At 44.1% G+C, this 26,696-nt stretch overlaps 1 protein-coding gene across 3 annotated transcripts in view; it reads left to right on the top strand.

The window, feature by feature from the left end:
• Positions 1-26,467, top strand: part of DPYS (dihydropyrimidinase) — a 72,908-nt gene extending 46,441 nt beyond the window's left edge. For 2 of the 3 annotated variants that reach the window (XM_080647019.1, XM_080647021.1), the window contains 2 exons: positions 19,592-19,799; positions 24,637-26,466. In XM_080647019.1, coding sequence (XP_080503145.1) covers positions 19,592-19,799; positions 24,637-24,699 — 271 coding nt within the window. In that variant the 3' untranslated portion in view covers positions 24,700-26,466. Of the gene's footprint in view, positions 1-17,760; positions 17,932-19,591; positions 19,800-24,636 lie in introns of all 3 variants that reach the window. The other variant, XR_013959343.1, reaches the window with a different exon arrangement.
• The last annotated feature ends 229 nt before the right edge of the window (positions 26,468-26,696 follow it).

The raw sequence follows: 26,696 nt of genomic DNA, 5'->3' as shown, positions 1-26,696 counted from the left end.
AAGACGGAATGAAAATGAATCAAAGGAAACGGAATATCAGTACCTGGGAAGAATCCTAGGGTCCTTATAGCCCCAAAGCCCAGCAAAGAGCCGTGGCTTCCCACGCGGCCTTTTGGGGGGGCAGTGGAAATGCGCCCTTCCCTTCAGAAGAGGATCGCAGTGAAGTCTACTTGGAGGCAGTGAGTATTCAGGGAAGGGCAACCTTTTCAGTGGCCCACATAAAGCACCAAAACACTGAATTTAAGCCTTTTTTTTTTTTTTTCTTAAGAGCAGTGGTTCTCAAAGTATGGTCCAGGAACCACCAACCTCAGCAGCCTCTGGGAATTTATTGGCAATGCAAGTCCTCAGGCACTGCCCCTTAGGACACCCTGGGGGTGGAGCCCATCCGCCTGATGAACGAATACAGAGCCCTGGGCCGGTGTGGCATCCTGTGCACCAAAAGGTGGTGGGTTTGATTCCTGGTCAGGGCACATACCCAGGTGCACGTTCCATCCCCAGTCAGGCAACCGATGGATATTTCTCTCTCTCCCCACCCCCCCCTCCCGCCACCTTCTCTCTCTCTAAAAATCAGTAAACATATCCTCAGGTGAGGACTGAAAAAAAAAGAATATAGAACATATACATGGGGTTGGGCTAAAGGAGGTTTACCGTTGTGAATACACAAAGCACAGTTTACTCTTGTTTTATTACTTATTACTTACTAGAGTCCTGATGCACAAAATTCATGCCAGGGGCTCGGCCCTTGCAGCTGTGGCGGCTTGCCTTGGCCCTCACAGCCCCAGCTTCGTCCGAAAGGTCGTCCAGAAGGACGTCTGGAAGGACCTCCGGAAGGTTGTTCGGCTGTCCGGCCTAATTAGCATATTACGCTTTTATTATTATAGGTTGGACTATTTTCCATACGAACAACTGCAAACCTCCATTTGCCCCACCTTACATTCATGGGGAGTGATGAGCTGGAGATGCTGAGGGAGCTCCTGTGAGTTCAAGGCCGTGCTTCCTCGCTGCGCTGCCGGCGGCAGACGGCACGCTCTGTCCTCGGTGACAAGTGTGCGCTTGGCCGGCGTGGGGCACGGGTCCCTGCACATCGGCCCGCGCTCCCGGAAGTCACTTCCCACCGCAGGCTGCTGGCAGGAGGGCTCTGTGGACACGAGGGAGGTGGCAGCTCCTTTAAAAGGTGTCAGTGCCTGCGGACACTCAGCTCTCCGGGGAGAGGCCTGTGCAGCCCGGGGCCTGGGGAGGGAGAGTCGGGGTCCATTGGGTTTATTTTGCAGCTGCAGTGGGAGCCCCATGAAACCTATTGCCTACTGCCCTTGGTCCAAGTTGATTTCTCATTGGCCAGGAGGCTAATGGATCAATACTATTTTTATGCCGACACGATGTTGCCTGAAGGAAATTGTCCACGGCTTCCCTGGGCCTGCCTTCAGGCCTGAGGCTGGGGCTGCGTGCCATCTGGGCCGGAAGAGCCTCCCAGCTGTCAGAGCCCACCCAGGGTGCCCTTTGGGAGGGGGTCACACCGGCTGCCCGCTCACAGCTGAGCTTGGCATTCGTGCTGGGCGTTTGGCACGCATTTTCCTGTCCGTACTGAGTCTAATGGAGACAACTTCGTTTCATTTTTTTCTTTCCTATGAAGCCCTTTACTCTATATCTTGGCTTTGTTTGTATTTGGAGTGCTTTCTGCCTCTCCAGAATTTCTTATGGATGCTTTCTTTATATTTCTATTATAACATTTTCTTCCTGTCTCCCTCCACCCCCGCCTGGACCCCACCCCCACTGTGATCTGCCATTATTTCTCGCAGGGGGAGGGAAATGTTGAGACTTTGTTCCAAGTCCTCTTCTCCGACCAGGCATTGAAGGAAAGCTACGTTACTAGAGGCAGAATAATGAGAAATTTACCCACAAGGAAAAAACGGTGGAGCATTTATCTGTGCAGAAGAGTTGCTGAATTCCTCATAAGGTGGAGGGGAGGGAAACAGTATTAATCAGTTATCTATAAACGTATTTATTGCATGCTTGCTGTGTTTAAGAAATGCAAAAGAAATAGCATTGCTGAGTGTTGCGGGGGACGTAAACATAAGGTGTAATATCTGCCATCAAAGAGACTTTATTCTGGTTGGACAGATGAGATATAAACATGGGAAAGGATAGGTAACTCTTGGAAGAAAAAAAAATAACAGCTGAACACATCGCTGCAAGAGGTGGGGAGGGTCTTGCATGCTGTGGCCCAAACCATTGTCCTGAGTTGAGGTCATCAAACTTCACAGAAGATTGGGTGGGACATGGGGAAGGACTTGGAACTAACTGAGTCCTTAGGGGTGGCTCTGGACAATAGAAAGGGGACAGTAAAGCCCCGGATGGAGAGATCGGGGCTACATTGGGAAAGTGGGAAAGATACATCCAAGGGCAATGAAGAGACTGGGAAGGCAGGGGGCTCAGGATGCCAGGCAGTGGGGGTAACACAAGTCCCGGCCAGGTGACCAAGAGCTTTGGGTGTTAGATTAAGTGAAAAGGATCTGCTGTTAGACAGCATGAGCTAGTGAACATCTTCGCATGAGGGTCTGAGTCGATTAAATCTGTGCTTCCCCATCTTCACGTGGCGCAATGATCTTTATTCACAGAGAACAGGGCAGTAAAGAGAAGGGATCTGGAGACAGGGAGGAGACTGTGGCATACACAGCTTGTCCTGGTTTGCCCGAAACTTCCTTAGTCTCAGCAGTGCAAATCCCCTATCCGGACACATCCTTCCCTCTAAACCCACCCTGGGCCTGCTGGTCACCTGGGAAAATGCTGTTGGTTAACGGTGATTAGCCTACGGCAGTGGTCGGCAAACTGCCACTCGCGAGCCGCGGTTTTCCACTCTGTTGATTAATGAGTTTGCCGACCACTGACCTAGACTCTCGATTCCAATAATTACAGGCTGTTATTGTTCCTGTGATTAAGCCCCTATCCCAGTGGTCAGCAAACTCATTAGTCAACAGAGTGGAAAACGGCGGCTCGAGAGCTGCATGTGGCTCACGAGCGGCAGTTTGCCGACCACTGGCCTACGGGCTCTGTCCACACCTGGTCGCCCTGGGGTCTGAGTATTTGGATTTCGTATCTGGGCTCATCGGTTGGAAACTGATTAAATAGTATTGTGGGCTGATCAGTGTGCAGGATGGATTGGATCAGGGAGAATGGTCCGGAGGCTTAAGGGGATGAGGGCGCTGGCAAGTTGATAGCATCAAAAAATTTGATTTAGGAGATGTTTTTCTCTCCTGGCAAGAAAACCCCCTCCTGGACCACTTGATGAGGGAGCAGAGTCAGGATCGGCTTTAAAACAACGGCAGCTTTGTTCATTTATGACCCAAGCATTTATTGAGTGCCAACTGGGCGCGATTTCTCACTGAACATTGTACTCAAAGTTCAGTGAGAAATATCTTCCCCTAAAGTAGCTTAGGATCTGATTGGGCAGATAAACACTCCAAATAATTAAAAGAACTATAAAATAAGGTGGACAATCTGGGTGTGGTGGTCCAGTGGTTCAGGAGCATGGGATTTAGGGCAGAACTGAGTCACTGGATTCAAACCCCGACTGCACCCATACATACGAGCTACGTGACCTTGGGCAAGCTACTCACGTCTCCGAGGCTCAGTTTCTTCTCGGTGAAAAATAGAGATGTGCTAATAATAGTACCAGCCTCTGAGGGTTCAGCATGCTGCATGACATACAGTGAAACCTTAAGAAACGTGAATACCAACATTATCATTATCCCAGATAAAGTAAGACTCTAGGGATTTACAAACTAGAGGGTACCAAAGGAAGTGACTTTAATATTGTGGGATCCCAGAGAGGAAAGCTTAGACAGATCAATCAACAAGTCCCAGAACTCCAGTTTGTTTTTGTCCATCACAGTTTTAATCAATGTTGTTCGTGTGGAAAACAATACAGTAATTAATTAATAATAATACAAGAACAAACTTTGGGAGGAGAGGAGGGGAACTGAGAGATATCTGTCATACTGTCAACAATGAAAATATATTTTTTAGAAAAAAGAAACTTGGTGTTTCACATACTCTCAACTGTAAACCTACGCTTGCCCCACTGCGGACATGTCCTTTTCTGCACATTTAGCTTGTAGTTGGCTTGCTAATGGTTCACAACTGTAACTGCAATTTAAGTGAAAGGTCCCTTAGACGTTCCATCGAACAGGGCTGTTAAGACATGTTAGAGGTCTGACAGCCTGCGACAGTTTCCAGGGAAGGCTCTCCCTGTCATTTCTTCGTGGTAGGCCTTCCATCTAGGTTTCATAGTAATGAGTAACTTCCACAGTTTTTAGTTGTGTTTTTTTGCCATTTTAATCCAAATTTCTGCTGATTTCCATTGGGTGGATACTAAGAGGAATTGCTGTATGTAAGGGTGTGCGCATCCGGGGCTCTCTGCCTGTGTGGTCGCCACCTCCCGGCTCCTTACCAGTGCTGCCACGATCTTTTTTCCCCCTTTGACTTTTGTTGCTTTCGCAGGTAACAGTTGTTACCTTTCAGCTACAAATTTCGTACGTTTGAGCACTAAGGAAGTTGAATACCTTTTCGTGTTTATTAATCATTGGGGTTTTTTCTTATACAGAAATATCTGATTATTCCTATGTTCATTTTTCTCTTGGTAACATAATATTGTTTGTCTCTTTATTTAAATGGTCTGTCATATTTCTTGCAAACTCCTCAAGGTGATTTTGAGGAATAATGCCATAGTTATCGAACACTGCTTTGCAAAAACTGTAAGGCATTATATATATATATATATATATATATATATATATATATATATATATACACACACATATATATATATACATATATATATATATGCATATGCATGTGATTACTATTGAAACATTGACTTTGCTCATATGTCCTAATCATGTTATAATGCAGAGGTCCTTGCAGATTCAGGAATAGGTCTGACTGGAGTGTGAGCTGAATCTGGAAGGGATTTTTTGTCTGTTTTATTGATGCTGCATCCTCAGTGTTTAGCACAGTGCATGAGTGAATGAGTATCTGATAAACCCATAGATGAGAAGGGATTTTCTAAGCATTCCATCAAGGTGACTTCTTCAGTGCATGTTCCTGTCTGCCTCAAGCCAGCAGTGAACAGAGGTGTATATGGCTGGGAGGCCAGAGCTGTGAAATAATGGTCTTAATATCCTGAACTTGGGAATCTCATTTCTCAGAACCTAACTTTCTCCCTGGAGACACTGGAGACCTAATTAGTCATTCTACCTCATTTATTTAAGTGATAAACCGGAGACAAGAAGAGTTTAATGACGCAAGCATGGCTTTCTGCAATATGATAGAAGACCCCAGTTGTTGTTTTGTTTTGACTAGTCCAGTATTTTAACTGCTAAATATACAGAAAACCTCCTGGTGCTCCGTGCCTCATTGTTTTCTGGCACTGAGGAGAATAAATTGCACACAAAGTATAAAAGAAAACAATATGTCCTAAAATGGACTCTTTGATTGACTCTTTTAGGGGAAAGGTTTTGCACAGAACTTTATACTGATGAGTGTAATCTCCTGTAAAGACCTAAATTCAACTACCAATGGGTACTTGGCACCATCTTCTTTTTGAAAGTTTTTCTGTCCTGTTTTTGACCCTAATTATCCTACCTTGCATTATGTTTTCCTGTTAACGTGCTTTCGTATTTCTGGGAAAAGTTGACATAAAATTTCATATAAATGTGGGTTTTACTCCAGAATTGTGTTCTGGTTGGATTATGTATAGTGGGAGGCAATATATAGTGGTTAACACTTAGTATTGGAGTCATGTAGACTATTAATTATGATCCTAGGTTGGTTACTCAGCTTCCCTATTCCTCAATGTCTTCATTTAAAACACCTATAAAATAGGTATTCTTTAAAAACCCCGCTTCCGTAGAGTAGTGAGGAGAATTAAATAAAAATAATACAAAGCGATTTTAGCCTAGAGCTGCGACTGAATATTATTATTTACTGTCATCATGTTGATCATAGACAGCCTGACCATGACTTTCAGCCACCGAGCTGCTATTAGTAAATGTAAGCAAGGCAAGTGAACATGGCAAAGGTGAACACTTTTGGATAGCAAACGATGAGGAGAGATCCCTCAAGAAACTATCCTCGAAGTAACCCAGCTGGGATATGAACAGAGAAGTGGAACCACTTGGAGACAGAGATGGATATACATAGATATAGCTATAGATACTCATATACACACATACACAATTTGTGTTCATATATAAGTGCACATGCTTGTTTCTATATGTGTGTTATACATGCATGTGCATGTGTACATATACACACATAGATGTACATACATATAGACATTCACATACACACATAGGATTCAAGCTTCCCTGGTTGTAGGAGCTGGTTAAGCAGTTGTCTGCAAGGCTTGCTGTCTCTGCAGCTGAGGCTGGAGCCTGAAGTCTAGCGGGCAGGCCTTCGAGAAGGGAGGATGGGGGTCAAGTGGGGAGAGCAAGGACAAGGTGGAACCACAAGCAGGAGCTGGAGCCCCACAGAGATGGAGGGGAACCCGTGCTGGTTCTGGTCGCCTCTGCCCTTGGTATCTGCCTTGGTCATTGGGCCAAACACACACACGGACCCGAGAGTCAGAGCAGCGAAGGAGGGTCCGGGGAGGGCGGAGCAGGTGTGGCCAGGCCACCTCACACCAGGAGATGAGCCTGCAAATCAGTTGAGCTGCCAATGGGTTGCTACTTTCCTTCCACCCTCCAAGGAGTAGATGCCATTACCATGTGGGGATCCATTTTAAGGATGACAACACTAAGGTTCAGAGAGGTTAGTCATTTGCCCCGAATCCCACAGCTGGATAGGGCAGAGCTGGGATTCAGAGCAGGCCGGGTTGGCTCTATTATCTAATCTCTTAAACCCTGCAAAGCTACGGCCTCCCAAAAGGGCAGGGAAGGAGGCAAGGGCGTGGGGGGATTCAGACTTGGTCTCTGGCGCCAGACCTCCTGGGTTTGTACTCTGGCCTCTCCACTTACTGACAGTGTAACCCGGGACAAGGTAATTTACCTTGGTTTGCCTCAATTTCCTCATCTGTCCAACGGGCAGGATTCTAATTCCCAAGGTCAAAGGTTGCTATGCAGGGTCAGGGTCAGGCTGTCGAGACGTGTGCAGCTGTGTCACAGTGCGCAGGGCACTGAGCGCCTGTGGGTAGTCATCACCCCAGTTTGCTCAAGTCAGCAGGTCTCTGCCGCCTGCCTGCCTGCCTGCCTGTCTGCCGTGGCGGATCGCTTGTCAGCTTGTCGGGTGCCCCTGGGTGCTGCTCCCGTTCCCTGCCTCCGTCAGGGATGAGTCTGCCCTGAGGCGGGCTTGTGGGGGAGCTGAGTGGGTTTCCTGCAGCTTTTCAGCATCACCGCCTTGGATCCCGAGCTTCGTGCCGGCTCCGGGCGGACAGAGGTGATGTCGCTGTGACTGTGTTAGCCCCGGCCACCACCGGCCTCTGTGACCCAGCAGTGCTTCCCTGAAGCAGGTGCCTTTGGGGGCTGGTCAAGTTGGGGCTCTACAACTTCATCGCTAATTGGGACTCTGGGGCTGTGCTTCTAACTCTGACAGAACCCCCCAAACGCTCTATTTTAGGAGGGTCCGTACAGTGCGCCGCAGCTGAAATAGACGATCAGCTGTCACCGAGGTCTCGCCCAGACGGAAAGAAGATAATTGCTATTAAAATCCCAAGTCTGGGAACCGTTTTACTGCCCGAAGCACACAGTGCGCTCAGCCTTGGAGCAGGGATGGTCACTGACGGCTGCGGGTGGTGGAAGGAGAATGGGGTGGGTGTCAGCCTGCTCGGGTTTTATTTCTGACCCTGCCGTTGACTTGCTGGGCAACTTGGCAAGTTACTCCATCTCCCTCCGTCTCCATTTCCTCATCGGTTAAGCGGAGATGCGAACATGAATTGCTGAGTGATTACGTGAGTGGGATACAGGAGATGCTGAATGGACAGTAGCCGCCACTGGAATGTGCTGGGTGGCCACAGGTGTCCCTCTGCCTCGTTACTTTTCTGTCACCGTCCTTGTCCTCCTTTGCGCTCTTTTTATTGTCTCTTTGTTTTTCTTTACACCACCACCTTTTTTGTTGTTGCTGTTAATCCTCACTTGAGGATATTTTTCCATTGATTTTTAGAGAGTGGAAGGGAGAGGGAGAGACAGAGAGAAACATCAATGTGAGAGAGACACATTGATTAGTTGCCTCCACCCATGTCCCAACCAGGGCTGGGGAGTGAGCCTGCAACCAAGGCACGTGCTCTTGACCAGAATCGAACTTGGGACCCTGCAGTCCGTAGGCTGATGCTCTATCCATTGAGTCAAACCGGCCACGGCATCCTCCACCTTTTCTGTCTCTGTCTCTCCGGGTCTTTGTTTTTTCTTTTTGTGGCTCTTTCCTTGTAAGGTTGTAGGTCTCCCAGTCCTCCCAGGAGCCTTGCTTTTGCCACACCAGAACACCGAGACCAGGATCAGCAAACTCATTTTGTGAAGGGGCAGGTACATGTTGGGGGCTTCATGGGCCATAGGGTCTCTGCTCCCACTATTCAACTCTGCCTCAGTACTACAAAGGCAGCTGCAGACAGTAATCAATGAATATACATGGCCATCTATATAATAAAAGCCTAAGCGACTGTTAAGGCGGATGACCGGAACAACTGGTTGCTATGATGCACACTGACCACCAGGGGCAGACGCTCAATGCAGGAGCTGCCCCCTGGTGGTCAGTGCGCTCCCACAGGGGGAGCGGCTGCTCAGCCAGAAGCCTCACGGCTGGCAAGTGCAGCGGTGATGGCGGGAGCCTCTCCTGCCTCTGCAGCAGCGTCAAGGAGCAACAAACCAAGTGGTAAGGAGCAAGCAGGTGGACAGTAAGGAGCGAGGGATCCCGGATTGCGAGACAGACATCCCCTGAGGGATCCCGGACTGCGAGAGGGCGCAGGCTGGGCCGAGGGACACTTCCTTCCCCCCAAGTGCACAAATTTTGTGCACCAGGCCTCTAGTGTTCCAATAAAACTTTATTGCCCCAGACAGCCTGTGGGCCAGATTTGACCTGCGAGCCATTTTTCTCCAATGGTTTAGAGTTTTGGGGATTACAGATTCTTCTCGTTGAACATCTAAAGTCCTCTCCCCTGATGCACATCCTGGGTCTCCGGTTCCCAGCATGCACTGAGGGAGCCTTTGGTGCTCAGTGGCTCTTGTCCCACATTTTCCCACAGCTCACTCTTTAGGCAGTGATTCAAGAACGACTGGCAAAGGTTGCTTTGTGAATCATAATGGAAAACGTTCAAGTGTAGAAGACCCTAAAGAAATTCTATTTTGACACTTGGATCGTAAGTGACTCCTTGCATTCAAAACTGGTGGGTGGTGTCTGAGCAGTCGGCATTCAGTAAAGCTTGCCCGTCGTGGTGGAAATCTATCAGCCTGGCATCAGTACTGTGCTCTTTGCATAGTTATCGACTGGTTGTCTCAACCCTCTTCTGAAAGGGCTTGTACCCTGTGCTGTGGTTAAAACAAGTTGCTTTTCATAGTTAAAGGGAAAAGCCTTTTTACTTCATAGACCCAAGTTCAAGATCTAGCTTTGCCATGTGTTAGATGTGTCCTAGGCAATTTAACCTCTTTCAGCCTCAGTTTCCTTACCCATAAAACAGCGGTAATAAGAATATCGATATCATAGGCTTACTCAAAGGATTAAATGAGATGATGCTTTTAATGCAAGTATTTGTTAGGGGTTCTGTTTTTTAAATATGATTTATTGATTTTCAGAGAGAGGAAAGGAGAGGAAGAGAATGATGGAAACATCAATGATGAGAGGGAATTGTTGATTGGCTGCCTCCTGCACATCCCCTACTGGGGATTGAGCCAGCAACCTGCGCATGCGCCCTGACCAGGAATCAAACCATGACCTCCTGGTTGATAGGTCGATGCTTAACCACTGAGCACATGGGCTGGGTTTTTATAAGAAAGTGTTTTTGTCAATCTTGGAGTTTCTAAGAACCCTTTCAACTGTGACAGGAGTAGAATAATGCATGCGAGGCTTGCTGGTCACCCCCTCAGGAAAGCTGGAGGCCAGCTTCTACTCTTAGGGTTCCAGAACTGGGAGTTCTGACTCTTGACAGGTGTTGCGGCCCATCTCTGGATGGCTCACAGTTCTGTAGCGGTTTGCATTCCTGGTTCTTTCTCCTGGCCACAGTCTCTGCTTCTCTCCTTCACTCACACACCCCACTCCCTGCTTGTCAAGAAGTTATTTTCCAGTGTCAAACTGCATTTCACCTGCCAGGATTTTTGCTTACAGCCTCTTTTTATTCCCCTCAGTGGGGATGGAGGGAAAATAGGTCATCTTCTTTAAAAAAAAAAAAAAAAAAGAGGCAAGTTAAAAGTCCCCTAGATATTTCTGATATCTAACTTTCTTTTTTTCCATCCCTTTAGTTGAGAACTCTTTGGTCTTCCCTTCGTATTCCAGTCATTCCTTTCTCTTCTTAAAATATGGCATCAGCACTGGACATAATAATAAGTACCTGGCCTCTCTGAACTCTCAGGGCACTTTCCCACGGTATTCCTGTGCAGAAAACTGACATCTCTTTCTGCCCGAGTTGCACCCACAGATAGTCTGTCAAACAATGTCAAATTGCCAAGGGCAAGGCAGCTTCCCAGGGAAGGTAACAATACAATTATTACAAGGCCAAGTCCACACTCTACTCTAGAGAGTGAATCCTCACTATAAAGTGAATTCCACTTATATGTCAGGCTAACAGCTCGCCTTCTAAAAGCTAATAATCCTTCCTCACCTACAAGCACATACATGTTTTATATTCATAGGACCTACATCCTGGTGTCATGCTAGCTTTTGTTGATTCATATTCAGTTCCTGCTCCTGCAAGACACTAAATTATTTTTAGTTCCCCACTTTCTGAAAACTAGTATATAGAACATGCAATATTTATGTGAAGTAGTAATTCAAAAACTTGCTAATAACTTAGTTTCGAAGAAACAAATCTATATATATATAAAAGGCTAATATGCAAAGTGTCCCCTCGGGAGTTCAACTGGGAGAACGGGAGTTTGATTGCTCTCTATGATGTGCACTGATCGTGAGGGGGTGGTGTGGAACATGGTGGGCAATCAGCGGTGGCGGGGTGCTGAGGGAGCGAGGGAAGGAGGAGGTGGGGAGGTGGGGAACCTGATTAGCCCTGATCGCCAGCCAGGCCTAAAGACCCTACCCATGCATGAATTTCATGCACTGGGCCTCTAGTCTAGAATAATAAAAGCATAATATGCTAATTAGACTGGGCCTCTAGTCTAGAATAATAAAAGCATAATATGCTAATTAGACTGGACGTCCTTCTGGACAACCTTCCGGATGAAGCCGGGGCTGCAAGGGAAGCCCAGGTCCCAGTGCCAGAGGGAAGCCAGTACCGGCAGCTTGGAGAAGGAAGGCCTACTCTTGCATGAATTTCATGCATCAGGCCTCTAGTATGTATATAAAATGCCTTCTATTTGCTCAGTGTTGTGTGAGGCACAGGAGATGAAGACAGTGGTACCTACTTCCAAGGTTAACTTTCTAGTATTTAACCATGAGCTGCACCACCACCCATGACCTACAGGACACAGCTCCAAGGACAAAACAGCAGGGTTACCTGATGGGTTAATTTCTTGAAGTCAATGTTTGGGCAGCCTTTTTATGAACTTGCATTAAGTGTCTTGTCATACCCTGAGCACCAGTAGAGTTCCCACATTATTGTCTGATGTAGATTTACTAACATGGCTGAAGCTGCTCCCATTTTCTCTTCTGTGGGAGGAGGTGAGGGTAGAGTCTGAACAGAGGGCGGAAGATTGATGGGTGCAGTGAGTAGCAACTTTGCTTAGTAATGACAGTGTACTTGAAGTAGCACCATTTAGCATTTCCAGAGATGTGGCTGCTTTGCTCCCCATTTATATAACTTGTCACGTCCAAGAAATGACAAGAGGGATGGTTTGAAATAGACAGTTGGAGCACACGTCAAAAGAAATCTCTTCTCTTGTGATCACATTGAGAATGACCAATTTTGGTTTAAGGAATTTTTAATAACACCCTACACCCCTTACTGCTAAACAGAAAAACAGCCTAGGAAACATCAGGAAATATGGAACGAGCCGTTGTCTGTATGTTTTCTGGTGGATGAAGAATGTTTCCATTGATTGAATGCTTTTCTGGTAGCTTCCTCGAGAGCTTTCAAGTGACAATATTGTCTAGTGGTTAAGAGTCTAACCTCTGTCTCCCCTGAGCAACATGAACATATTAGCTCTGAAACATGGGGTGAGTTAGTAATGTTTTGATGTCTCATCATCCTCATCTATATCATAGGAATAATAATAGTACCTACCCCATAGGGTTGTTGGAAAGATTTAATGACTATTTTTCTTTTGCGTTGAACACAAGGTGTCTTATAACACAATGTAGAGAGATAGGTTCTATTTCTAAAGATGCCACGAATAGCCCTGACATAATCCTTTTCACTTATTTTTGTTGTTCTCATGACAACCTTATAAGAATCTAGCTGTGCCATGGACAAATTGGCTGAGTTGGAGAAAACATAACAAAATTCTTAAACACATCATTTCCCTGGGGTCAAGAAGACCCACGTTGCTCTCAGACATTCTCTTCCTGCCCAGCGTTCTCCCTGAGTGCACATGGGCAGCGATGCTGTCTCTTGCAGGCTTCGCTTCAGTGAGTTTCCTCGTCTATAAGAGCACGCGGCTCTTTGATAGAAAGCTGTTTGCAAAGGAATGGGGTGTTTTTTTCTGCAGCTGTGATGTGAGTGGTATCAAAGTGATGGACTCTGTTGGAAAATAGCTTCATGTTATCTTCGGGGCTCCTGCTTCCCTGACAGCTTAAGCCTTGGACATGTGTGTAATTGGGACTCAGTGAGACAACCTTGACACCCTCTGCAGAGAGATGTGCCGTTAGATACAGGCTCACAGAGAGCTTGACAAAGAGCAGCATTTCCCTGGGGCAGAGTGATCACTGAGGACACCCTTCCTGTGAATGTGCTAATGAAGAGCCAGTGGCCCAGAACTCCAGCCTCACTCACAGATGAGAAGGTTTTAATCAGTCCTATCCCTCTTGTCATCACCAGGACAGGCCTAGCCATCCAATCACAATGTAGAGAGATAAGATATAGATATAGATATAGATATAGATATAGATATAGATATAGATATAGATATAGATATTGATTTCAGAGAGGAGGGAAGAGGAAGAGAGAAAAAGTCAGAAAAAGCTCAGAACCATATGATTTCACTCATAAAACTGAAACTCATGAACACAAACCGCAATGTGGTGGTTGCCAGAGGGAAGGAGGTGGGAGGTGAAAGAGGTTCTAATATATGATGATGGGAGAAGATTTGGCTTTGGGTGGTGGGCACATGGTGCAATCTTCAGATCTTGTAACACCTGAAACCTATAAGATCACATTAACCCATGTCACCCAACACATTTAATTTAAAAGGGAAAAATAAATAAATTGCCTAATTTGTAAATTTAGAAAAAGAGAATTAGAGAGAAGGTATTTTTTTTTTATAAATGCTAATCTCCTGAAGTGACTTGCATAGTGTTAACTTTGAAAACTATTGGATAGTGAATCTCACAGCTCTTGGGTTTTGCTTACAAATGAAATCAGAGCATCACTCCTCATTTGCATCTGTTCTGCAGACAGATTTGGTTGAAAATAGCTTCTAGGTTTGTTTTGTGTTGTGTGTTTTTTTGAGTCAGACCTTTTGAACTCTGCCTCAGAGACATGCAGTGACAAAGGCAAAGTCATTGTCAGTCAGGGTCTTTGACTACAAGTCATAGTGACCAACTGGCTCTCACGTAAGCAGAAACAGGCGCTATGAAGACCCTGGGAATCTCACAGGCTAAAAGAGCCATCCACGCCCCAGAGGCCAGCATAGCCTGGGGCCGCCCACAGCAGGAGCTGCTCTGTGTTCAGGGATGCGCCCTCCCATCACTTGTAATTTTTTGGGTCACTCTGCCGAAGACTCAAATTCCTGGGAAACAGAACACAATTGCCCATCTCTTGGTTAGGGAAGAACAGGGCACATGCCTAGCAGTCTTGCCAGATCATCTCCAATGGGGGAGAGAAGTTTCTTAAAAATCAAAATGGGGGTGCTGACACCAGAGGAAGGGAGAATGAGTGCCAAGGGACAAAACTACAGTACTTATAAAAATATATTTTTAAAAAAATAAAGTATAGCATAGGGAATATAGTCAATAATAATGTAATAACTATGGTGCCAGATGGGTACTGACTAGATTTATCAGGATGATCAGTTAGTAAGCCATATAATGTCTAAACACTCGGGTGTACACCTGAAATTAATATAATATTGTATGGCAACTGTAATTGAAAATTTAAAATGATTTAAACTAAAAATAAATAAGAAATTTTAAGTGAATTAAAAAAAATACAGCACTTGCTACCCTGCAGGGTGGGATCTTGCATGTGGCTCATTTACAAGCTGGAATACGACTGCAAAAATCCATGACGCCTGCCCCCATGTACCTCACAGTGTCGCTGAACCTCCCAGCGATGATGTGTTAGTCCAGTGGTCGGCAAACACATTAGTCCACAGAGCCAAGTATCAACAGTACGATTGCAATTTCTTTTGAGAGCCAAATTTTTTAAACTTAAACTTCTTCTAACGCCACTTCTTCAAAATAGACTCGCCCAGGCCGTGGTATTTTATGGAAGAGCCACACTCAAGGGGCCAAAGAGCCGCATGTGGCTCGCGAGCCGCAGTTTGCCGACCACGGTGTTAGTCCATTCACTGACCCTCCCTTTTGGTGAGAGCCTCTTGCTGCCTCCCAACCCCGTCTCCCAGCGTTCACAGCACGGCCTGCTCCCCAGATGACACGAGGCCCACCAGCTCTGAGAAGAGGGAACGTCCGTCTGACTTTGGCCTTCACACCTGGACCTGTGCTGCATCAGAGGGAGCCCCTGGGAGCAACGTATGAAAAGCTGGAGGATGTTTCGTTATTTTCCCATAAGGCTCTAAGAGGGATGGGCCTGCTCCTGTGAGCTGTGACAGCGGCCCTCGTCCAAGGCTGGTGCTGGACACTCACCTCTGTCCAGGGCTTGACAGAGGAATGAGGCTTGGAGGCCAGTGGGGCTCAGGCTTCATGCGGAGGAAAAACCTCAAAGTTATATTTTTGAAGGTATCATAAAAGGAGTTTTGTTTTTTTTTCAAAAAGTTCCAGAGATACAGTGCAAGTATTAAAAGAAAAAGATATATCAGGCAGGATTACAACCAAGTGAAATCCATTCTAGGCAGTTTTTTCCATCTTCTTATGTCAGGGTTACAAATATATGAGTATTCTCAAAAAGTGAAAGTGATCCCGACCTCTGTGAGGTTCATTCAATATCAAACTGCATGACCCTTGGGCAGGCTCAGCTGTGTACTTATTAGTGCTGATAATCTTAGTGTTTCCAAGTATTGCTAGATACTGATGAACAAGTGTTTCCTGTAAGTTGATAAGATGCAAATAAGAGTGATAACAATTTTACCTTATTTACTTACTAGAGGCCCGGTGCACAAAATTCGTGCACTCGGGGGTTGGGAGGTCCCTCAGCCTGGCCTCTTGCAGTCCGGGAGCCCTTAGGGGATGTCTGACTGACAGCTTAGGCCCCCTCCCTGCTCATCCTTAGCGCTGCTGTGAAGGCAGGAGAGGCTCCCACCACCGCAGCTGCACTTGCCAGCCGTGAGCCTGGCTTCTGGCTGAGCGGTGCTCCCCCTGTGGGAGCGCACTGACCACCAAGGGGCAAAACCTGCGTTGAGACATCTGCCCCCTGGTGGTCAGTGTGCATCATTGCAACCCGTTGTTCTGCTGTTCGGTTGATTGTCATATTAGCCTTTTATTATATAGGATTACTAAGGAACTTGTGCAGCTCGCCAGAAATGTTAAGTACACAGCAGAACTCTGGAATTGGATGCTTGCATCCCATTTAATTCAGGGCTCTATTTCCAAAACACAGTTACGAGCCTGAGGACAGTGGAGGCAAGAAATAAAACTGACAGGAGGAAAATAGTGTGTTTCTTCTTTTGTTCATTTCATAAATATTTATTAAGCACCTACTGTGTGCTGGGGATAAAATAACTTGGCCTCTTTTTTTAATAGGTGGGTTTAATTTATTCTAAAATGTAAAACATGCACTCAAGATGCGGTTCATTCATTATTAATTTTTTTTGAAGACTATAATGAAGTTAAGTTGGTGTCTTTGTAATTTCTCTTCATTTGCTTTAGTTTTACTCTATACAGCATAGGGAGTAAATACAATCCTTCTCAAAAATAAATGTTCACATTTTTGGAGGTAGTAATTTTTTCTTCCAGCTTAGATTTGTCCTTTGGAGGCCAGTACCCTAAATTATTGCAAGGATTCTGCCAGGGGAGATACACTCCCCTTTGTTACACTGCAGCATGTAACCAAGCGTACAGCAACTGGAAGAGGGACTTAGCAAGAGATCATTGCAGAAGATTCAGCTCATGAAGACCCACAGAGCAAAGGTGCTCACTTTTGCTCTGCATCTTCAGGTTCGGCTTCTTGGATCAAAGGATGTTTTCCTTTTCTTTTTCTTTTTCCAACTTTACTGAGACATAATTGACACGAGATCAGGATTCTTGAGCAGAGTCATAGGAAAGGGAGAGGGGCAGACCTGACAATGAGTAGTGCATTCAGGGTTAAAATTAAAGTGTGAAAGCTAAAGAGTTGGAGGGTTGCAGCTCTGGCTGGGAGGGAAAAGCTGGGGAGCGATGACACCCTGTCAGACACCTAGGAATGTGAAATTAGAAGCCCCCCCCCCTTTTTTTTCCTTTTTTTTTTTTTTTTTTTTTTGCTGCTGGCGATAATGCCCGGAATTTACATTTTATGTTAATTTGACCTCATTTACATAATGCCTTATTATAAAGAATCGCTTAGATGTTGCCTAATTATCTTTTTCCTCTTGCTTCCTGGGAGACTGAGAGTGCCAAGGTAATGAGTGACCTTTATTTGACTGAGGCAGAGAAATCTGATATGACATTTTATTGTCACAGACCTTCGCTGTCATATTTTTTTGCATATTTATTTTTCCCTAGTCCACAAAAACAATTTACATTGTATAGTTCCTTTTGTATTTGTCCACGTGTATATGTATTTTCCTTGTAGATATAGTGTACATACTTTCCATCACTTTTTCACTTTATGTTACACAATGTTGCTTTCTTCACTTCTTAGCATATTCTTAATTCTAGCTGTTCATAGATGCCCGGCATTCCATTGAATAATCCTTGGAAAATTGTCATGCTTCGGCTTTCCAGGGGTCCTCAAACTACGGCCCACGGGCCACATGCGGCCCGCCGAGGACATTTATCCGGCCCACCGGGTGCCGCTGCCTGTCTTGCTTAGCAGCCAACTTGTCCCGGGCCCACAGTGCACATAGGAATTTGTTCATAGTTTTTTTTTTAAACTATAGTCCAACCCTCCAACGGTCTGAGGGACAGTAAACTGGCCCCCTGTTTAAAAAGTTTGAGGACCCCTGCTTTACGCAGTATCATGATGACAATTTTTGTGTATAGAGCTTATTTCTCCTGTTAGATTGTTTTCCTACGAGTGCCAGTAACTCAGCTTCCCATTAGGAAAAACAGGGTTTTATGCTTTGGGGTTTCACCTCTCATTCTTGCATGTCAATAGCTACTTTAGCATGAATTTTTATGCATCCTACTTTCTCTGTATAGGAACCTTACGAATGTATCAGTCCAGACACGTTTATGTAACATTCTACAATTCAAGCCCCAAGGTTCCTGCCATGACTGTCACTGAGACATGTAGGAAAGCAACAGCCCAGACTATGGAAATACTGTCGCCGAGAGAGTGGAACGGTCTGAAAAAGGCACTTGAACCTGAAGGTCTGAGGTTCCTCTATATTACGTCCTAGATGTTCTTTGAGTTCGCATCTGTCATCACCAGCTCATAACTCATTCTATACTTAGTCATCTCTTATATATTTTATTCACTTTTCCTACTTTAGTGACATGTCTTACTATTTGAGCAGACCTTTCTCTCTTTAGTGTTTAAATTATTGTTGCATTTGTATCTACCCCCTATTCATAACTAATCTTTTAAACCTTTCTTTCTATCACTAAGTTGGTTCCTAAGGACACTGAGAGGTCTTTTAGTCTCAGCATACACCAGCCACATGGCCCAGTGATTCCAGTCCGGGGTATTTAGAGAAGTGCTCGCACAAAACATGGACGTGAATGTTTATAAGAGCGTTATTCATAACCATCAAAAACTGGACACACCCACATGTCCTTCAGTAGGTGAATGGGTCCTCTGTGGTGCGTGAGATAATGGAATATTACACAGCAATGGAACAGGAATGGCCTAATAACACACAACAATGACTTGGGTAAACCTCAAAATAGTTATGCTCAATGAAAAAAGTCAGTCTCAAAAGGTTTCCTACGCTATGATTCTGTTTTTCACAACATTCTTAAAAAGAGAAAGCTATGGAGATACAGAACAGATTTAAAAATTAATGTTAATTTTAAAAATATAAAAAATAGCCTAGTTTTATCTAACTATGTGGTCATGTGTCTTTTGACAAGTTACTTAACCTCTCCAAATCTCGATTTATTTACTTGTAAAGTGTAGAAAGCACTCTTTGTCGTGAAGTGGTGTTCTAAAGATGAAATAAGATGTTGTAAAGCATGTACCTCACATACAGGTGGCTCCTCTTTTTCTTTCCCATGGTGATAGTTCTCACTGGGACCAGATTCTTTTTTGTTATTATCATCTCTCTGTGTGTGTTTTAATATGTTTTTATTGATTTTTAGAGAGAGAGGAAGGGGGAGGGAGAGAGAGATAGAAACATCTATCAGTTGGCTGCCTCCTGCACACCCCCTACTGGATATCTAGCCCACAGCCCAGGCATGTGTCCTGACCAGGAATCAAACTGTGACCTCCTGGTTCATAAGTGGACGCTCAACCACTGGGCCACACCGGTCAGGCCGTATTTTGTTATTTTTATCATCCTCAATTTTCCAGTTTTGCCTCAGACAAGGGAAAGCAATTCAAGATATAATTTTGCCTTGGTAAGTATCAAATTCAATTTGATAGCTACCAATTAGCAAGTACCTCTGTGAAGGGGGGAGCAGGAATGGTATTTGGGGAAATGTATTGCGGCAGTCTTACAGGTGTCTGGGTATTGGGTCAGTGTATTCATCAGACTCATCAGTGTTGGAAATGTTTTATAATTAATACTTTGTTCTTTAAACACATAAATACTAATTTTAAAATTTAAATGTGAGAGCCAGCGCCTTCCCTCCACCCACTCTGTCCTCATCAATCACCATAAAGAATGAGTTATTGGGTTTTTCACTCAGAAAATGTAATTACTTTGCAATGAAATGTTAATGCTATGTTCTATTCTTGAAGTCACTTGTTCCAGTGACAAAGCTATATCCTAATAGAGTTGCTAAATTTTCTTGTAAGTCATTCTCTTAATATTTTATATTCACCAGATTAGCTGGTGATGAGCTGGGGCTTCTTTGTTTTTACAAACAGGACTATCTCGGCAAAAACTCACCATCAGGCTGTGAACTTCAACATCTTCGAGGGCATGGTTTGCCACGGGGTGCCCCTAGTGACCATTTCCAGGGGCAAAGTGGCGTATGAAGCTGGAGTTTTCCATGTCACAGCAGGAGACGGGAAGTATATTCCTCGCAAACCATTTGCTGAATATGTTTACCAAAGGATCAAGCAGCGGGATCAGGTGAGTGTGCTGAGTGACTGTTACCCGGGGCGGGGCTGTCACCGGCTCCTGGATGTTGTTGGTGGTGTCGTCACATACACTCAATTTAATACATCCCTGGGACATCAGAACTGATAGGAAAGGTTCCAAACAAATACCACTTTTCAAAGAAAGAATCATTATTGGATGGGTGCATTTTCCCTTATGGATTGATGTCTATTCAGGGTTTCCTGATGGACCACGTCAGGTTTTCCCAGGCAAGGTCAGGACCTCTGGGGGCCTTTGGCTGTTGGGTTAATCAGGGTATTCTCAGAAGCAGACTCCCCATGAATAAAGGTCTGGCTTTTTATTATTATTATTAGGGAAGACACTTGTGAGAGAACACGGGAGGGATCCAGCAAAGTCTAGGAGAGCCTCAGACTACAATTCAAGTTTGAATCCAGTGAGAGAACGAAGGAGAGTGAAAGGGGTACAAGCATCCTAGACTGCCACACAGTCTGAGACAGACTGAACAAGGTCTTCAGGCAGCAATTGAACCGAGTCTCCTGTCAATCAGCTGCATGGCATGATGTCATTGGCTTGGAGAAGCTGTGGGAGGCGTGGCCTCCCTTCAAACAAGGGAATGGAGTTAAGAGTTTAGCAATGGCCCCTTGAAAAAATATGCTCCTTTTGGTTGAATGTCAGACCACCAGAGCAATGGTGGAGTTTGGGGTCAGGTAGATCTACACTTTTTTAAGCATGCAAGTGCATTAATGGTTTTGCAATAATAATAATAGTTAATCATTATTACTATCTCTTGTTCTGAGCACTTGCTATCTGCCAGGCATTGTACTAGGTAGTTTATATTCATTATTTTATTTACTCTGTACAACAAACCATGAGTAGATATTAATATCCCCATCTTACATAGAAATCTGAGTCTCAGCAAGATAAAATATTATTCCCGGGGCTAAGCACTAAGTAAACTTATGACCTAGGATTTGTGAGAGGGCCTTTCTCATTCCCACTATATCATGAGGTCTCTGTGAAGCAAGAGAAGAAAATCATTGTGAAATTTTAAAAAAGGGGGGGAAAGTCATTGTTTTTTAAAATGTTGGAGTGGAAATAGTATCAAAAAATGGGTGAAATGAGGTTTGGGTATTGTCTGAAGATATTTTTCTCTTCATTAGGCAAAGATAATATTACATATAGGAGAAAAATATCATGTTAAGATTAAGAAAAAATAGTTGTTAAAAATTCTTGATTTTAAATTCACTTGAGGGTCTTAGAGCCCTGCTTTGGTTTTCATGTAAAATATTCAGATTTCCTGGTGAATGAGGGTACATGTGTTTGAAGGCAAGCAGAACAGCTCATATCATTTTTCCTGTCCACCTGCTTTCTTCTGAAGAATATTAGTCACCATCCCGGACTGCCAAGCACAGACTCCAGTGTTTGCCGTTCCAGAACTTGGCTGGTCTTCTGGCTAGACTGTTAGTTCCCTGAGGGCAGCATCTTACTAGGTGTACCAGTTAATAATGCGGATTTTTTCAGTAGATGGCGCTACACATCTGTTGTTATATATGCCATTGGATATGTATGCTATTTTGTTGTATTGACAACAAGCTTCAAAACTTCATATGTCAAATTTTCTTTTTTTTTTTTAATATATTGATTTTTTTACAGAGAGGAAGGGAGAGGGATAGAGAGTTAGAAACATTAGTGAGAGAGAAACATCGATCAGCTGCCTATTGCACACCCCCTACTGGGGATGTGCCCGCAACCAAGGTACATGCCCTTGACTGGAATCGAACCAGTGACCCTTCAGTCCACAGGCCGACGGTCTATCTACTGAGCGAAACCAGTTAGGGCATATGTCAAATTTTCTGAAGGTGTTAACATTATAGATATTTTTATGCTTAAAAATGTCGAATTGCATGCCAATAAAAAGAGCATTTGCGGGAAATTTTAATTCATTATTTTGAGGAAAGTGCTGCTGAAAGTTATCATATACTTCGGGAAGCTTATGGTGAACATGCTCCATCTCAAGATGCTTGTGAACGCTGGTTTAAACGCTTTAAAAGTGATGATTTCGATGTGAAAGACAAAGAACGACCAGGTCAACCGGAAAAATTTGAAGACTAACTATTACAACCATTATTGGATGAAGATGTGCGTCAAACTCAAAAACAACTTGCAGAAAGATTAAACATTGCTCAGCAAGCAATTTCTGATTGTTTACAAGCAATGGGAAAGATTTAAAAGGAAGGAAAATGGGTGCCATATCAACTGAATAAGAGACAAATGGAAAACCGAAAAGTCATCAGTAAAATGTTGCTTCAACGGCACAAAAGAAAGTCCTTTTTGCATGGAATTGTGACTGGCGATGAAAAGTTGATTTATTTTGAGAATCCCAAACGCACAAAATCATGGGTTGATCCAGGTCAACCATCAACATCGACTGCAAGGACAAATCGCTTTGGAAAGAAGACAATGCTCTGCGTTTGGTGGGATCAGGAAGGGGTGTTGTATTATGAGCTTCTAAAATCAGGTGAAACCGTTAATACTGATCGCTACCGAATAATCAATTTGAACCATGCTTTGAACAAATAATCAATTTGAACCATGCTTTGATCATAACACTACCAGAATGGGCCAGAAGACACGGCAAAGTAATTTTGTTTCATGATGACGCACCATCACACACTTCAAAACCAGTTAAAGACACGTTGAAAGATCTTGCCTGGGAAGTATTAACCCACCCACCATATTCACCAGACCTTGCTCCTTCAGATTAGCACTTGTTCCAATCGATGGCACACACACTTTCTGAGCAGCACTTCAAAACATACGAAGAAGTGGAAAATTGGGTCTCTGAATGGTTTGCCTCAAAACAAGGAAAGTCCTATTAGGATGGTATCCACAAATTACCTGAAAGATGGGGGAAATGTGTAGCTAGCAATGGACATTACTTTGAATGAATCACTTTGGATCTTTCTCTTGAAATTATTGTGTTTTCTTTGGATTACAAAATCCATATTATTAACCGGTTAGTAGTTAATCTGAATTTTTAACCGGTTAATAATTAGTCTGCACTACTAGCTGGTTAATAATTAATATGCATTATTAACCAGTTAATATTCAATCCGAACTACTAACAGGTTAATACTCAATCCACATTAGTAACCGGTTAAAGTTAATCCGCATTATCAACCGGTTAATACGTAATCCGCATTGTTAACCGGTTTGGATGATAAATTATATGTCCATGCTAGGATGAAAGATACATCATGCAGTCAGGCTTGAAAAGTTAACACAGAGACCGAAGACCTGAAAGGGGGGATGTGGACAGAGAGTGGGGCACTAAATGCATTTCAAGTTTCAGGGGTGGATGTGCTCTCAGTGACCACAATGTCCAGGCGCTGGGGAGCAGAAACGGAAGGCTGGCCTTCATTTCCCCTTGTCAATACCCTCAAGGTGATGACAGGATCCAGGCTGAAGAAAAGCCCTGAGTCAGTAGTGAGCCAACATGGAAGTCCCACAAAGCGTCTAAGCAGGCACAGAAAGGGGACAGGGGCTCAGACTGGTGAGCGAAGGGCAGGGGTCCTCCCACAGAGTGCGAGTGGTGGCAGTGCGCGCAACACTGTGTGTCAAGATTCCCAGCTGTAGAGACAGTCTCTGTTTTTTTCTTTGCTTTATCCTCTGTGCCTGGGGCTGTATATGTGCATTAAATATCTATTGAATGAGTGAGGGAAGTGCTTTGTATCTGAGAAATCTCATGCATCTGGGAGAGGGGTTTTATTCCCTCCATTTCATGGATGAGTAAGTAGGCTGGGGGATGGGAGGGGGGTCTATTAGCCTGCCAGTTTCCTACAGCTAGTGAATGGCAAGGCTAGAATTCAAACTTAGGTCTGTCCTGATCCAAAGCTCACATTATTGATCCCTACAACATACTAGTCTGAGTGGTCAAAATAAGACCTATAGGAATTTGTTATGGTTTACATCCATATGATTTACATGTACAAACACATGTATTTAGTTGTAAAGAGCCTATTATATCATAGGCATTAGTCTAACTGCTATTTATATTTAATTCTCTCCATATGTAATCCTCACAACCACCCTACAGAGTAGGTGCTCTTTTTATCCCCAGTTTACAACTCAGGGCACTGGAGCACAGTGTTGAGTCATGTGCCCAGGCAATCTGGTTCCAAGCCCACGCCCTTGATCATGGTGATTTGCTACTTCTTGACATGTCAGTGAATTTGTGTGCGTGTTTATCAACAGTATGGTTTAGTCGCTTCTCATGAGCTCCTGTGTTTTTAAAGCCCAGGCTTCAGCTCTCCTCACACACTGAATGAATTCTAGCTGGCCCAGCCAGGGTTCTGCTGCACAGTTGGTCGCTGGAGATGTGAGATTCTGTGGGAGGCCTGTTACACACAGTGGAGATTGGGAAAATGAGGAGGAAAAAAAAACAACACATTAAAATTGCTAGAATCTGAACCGAAATGTTGAGAGTCTTAGGAGAGGAATACTGATGTCAAGAATGACCGAAAGGACAAGCTGGTACTAGAACTCAGAAGGGTGTGAGGATATGGCAGAGGCCCGGGGGAAAGTTGCAGTGGAAAGAATGATCATTACAAAGTGCTCCCTGGGCCTTTGTCTGACGCAGATTAACGCCAGCAAAGAGGGGGCGACACAGGTGCTGGAGGCTGCTGGGCATTTCTGTGAAAGGGCAGGGGTTGGGAGACATGATAAGTTCATGAGATTTCTTTTTGGTCTAACAATTTATTAAGGGAGCTGCACTTAGCTTTGAATTCAAGAAGTCAATAAACAAGTCACAAGAGAAAAATGAAATGTGTTGGGGTTTTGTTTTTTTCAGACTTGCATACCTACCCCCGTGGAGCGTGAACCCTATAAGGGAGAAGTTGTCCTACTGAAATAGACACAAAAGACTTCACCGCTGGGACCAGGAAACAAACCTACCCTCACTGTGTGCTGTTGGTAAGGGACGGTGGACAAGGAAAGCATTCCAGCATGACAACAGATGAAATTAGCATCTCTCTCTTCATAACCATTTGAAGAGTTCATGGTCAAGGTCAAAGGCTTCAAAGGGACATGAGACTCAAGGACAGTTTAGCCAAGGGAAGAATTATAAAAGACCTCTTGATGCAAAACACTGAGATGAGCCTCCAGATTGAAGGAGGCCTTGGGCCAGCTAGAGATTTATTCTCTGAGATGTTAGGAAATAGTCACCAGAGCCATGGAGAATCAAACGTGAGCAAGAAGCAGTAGCTGGTGACACAGTAGACCTGTCATTGAGGAAAGCTGGCACCACTTAAAACAGGGAGGACAATTTCATGGTCAAAATTTATTATTTAAGACTTTATCTGGAAAGATAAATCTTCATATTGTGAAGGCAAATATATTCTAGAACTTAAAGTGAATGAAAAATGAATCATGTGGCTTTGCGGGGTATAATTTTTCAGGAAAATTATTTGATAGTATTTGATATATTTTATTTCACATGTAGTTTTTGGAATAATATTTTAGATTATGGTCATTTTTGAAAAAAAACACATTTTAGTGCTTCATCAATTTTTCTCTTAGTATTTTGACATCCAGAACTTTCTTTTTAAAAGTACCTTGCACATTTTCTTTCTCTCTCTCTTTCTATTTGACAGTGGCTCTGCTGTGACTTAAGCAACTCTCTAACATATCTTCCACTGACTTCATGAAATCTACATGTTTTCTCAGTTTTGCAATTTCACTAGACTAAATTGTTAAAGCTTGTGTTACATTTTCAGATGTCTCAGAACAGCGCAATCTGTGAAACTCTTACATAAAAGGTTGACATGATGGATAGATGTTTGTGTTAATTAGGGACACTGTCAGAGGAGTAGTGTCATGCACCCCGGTTAGCCTGCACATTTGCACATGATGATAACCTGTGCTTTCTCCCACAAAACCCATGACTTGAGCAACGCGGCTTTGTGCACTCTGGGCTGTGACTGCATTACTGAGGGTCCTGAGTCTTTCTCAATGCCAGGTAGCCAAACATTTCAGCTTTTCTGTTATTCCCTAACTATTGAAATTATCCTGGCAATCCAGGAAGACTGTGTCAAAAATTCGGAGGCAGATTTAGCAGGAGGAAGAAATTGCATTGAATGCTGTGGCCTGCTTTTGCGGCACTGGCAGGAGCAGGGTTGGTGTTTACTTTTATTATAGCATTTCTGCAGGGTTAGGCCTGAGTTCCGCATCTGTTTGCGAGACGGAATGTTACGCTGAGTTCCTTTTATTCGGTTCAAAAGCAAAGTCAGAGAAAAGGATGCTGCTGTTCCCATCACAGGTAACCGCCGTCAGCCATGGAGAAGCCCGCCTCATCTCCACTCCCCGACAGCCTTTTGAAAGGATAATCGCTCTAGGCCTCTTTGGTTTCCTTTCAGAAGCAATCGCTGTGGGTCTCACTGTGACTTTGCTGCTGTGTGAGATGGAAGACATAAATGAATATTATTGTGATGGAAAGTCTGTGTGAAAATTCACTGATGATACATCAAAATGTCACCTTTGCTTGTACCAGATTTCTTACTGCGAATTTCTAAAGATCCCTTTTTTGTGTTTCAAGTTGTTTTCAATGGAGGCATTTGTTTAAAAATAGCAAACTGTGATCTTACATTCTGTTGTCACTAATAAGCATTTAGATCTTCATTTTATATCCTGTGGTCTGCGCTATGTGTGTCCGTTTCTAACTAGTAGCCTGGGGACTCTGGGAGGTTGGTTTTGATTCAAAAGCATAATTTCCGGTGTGACATTTGCTTCAGCAAAGCCTGGAAATCGGGTCCCTCAGCAAACACCACGTAATCAAACTGGATACTCAACCTGAGGATAACCCCAAGCTAAATGATCCTGTCACACCGACAAAGGGAGGATCTGAGAGTATTT

The sequence above is a fragment of the Plecotus auritus genome (assembly GCF_963455305.1).
Source record: "Plecotus auritus genome assembly, chromosome: 11".
Lineage (NCBI taxonomy): Eukaryota > Metazoa > Chordata > Mammalia > Chiroptera > Vespertilionidae > Plecotus > Plecotus auritus.
This window is presented reverse-complemented; position numbering and strand designations above follow the sequence as displayed.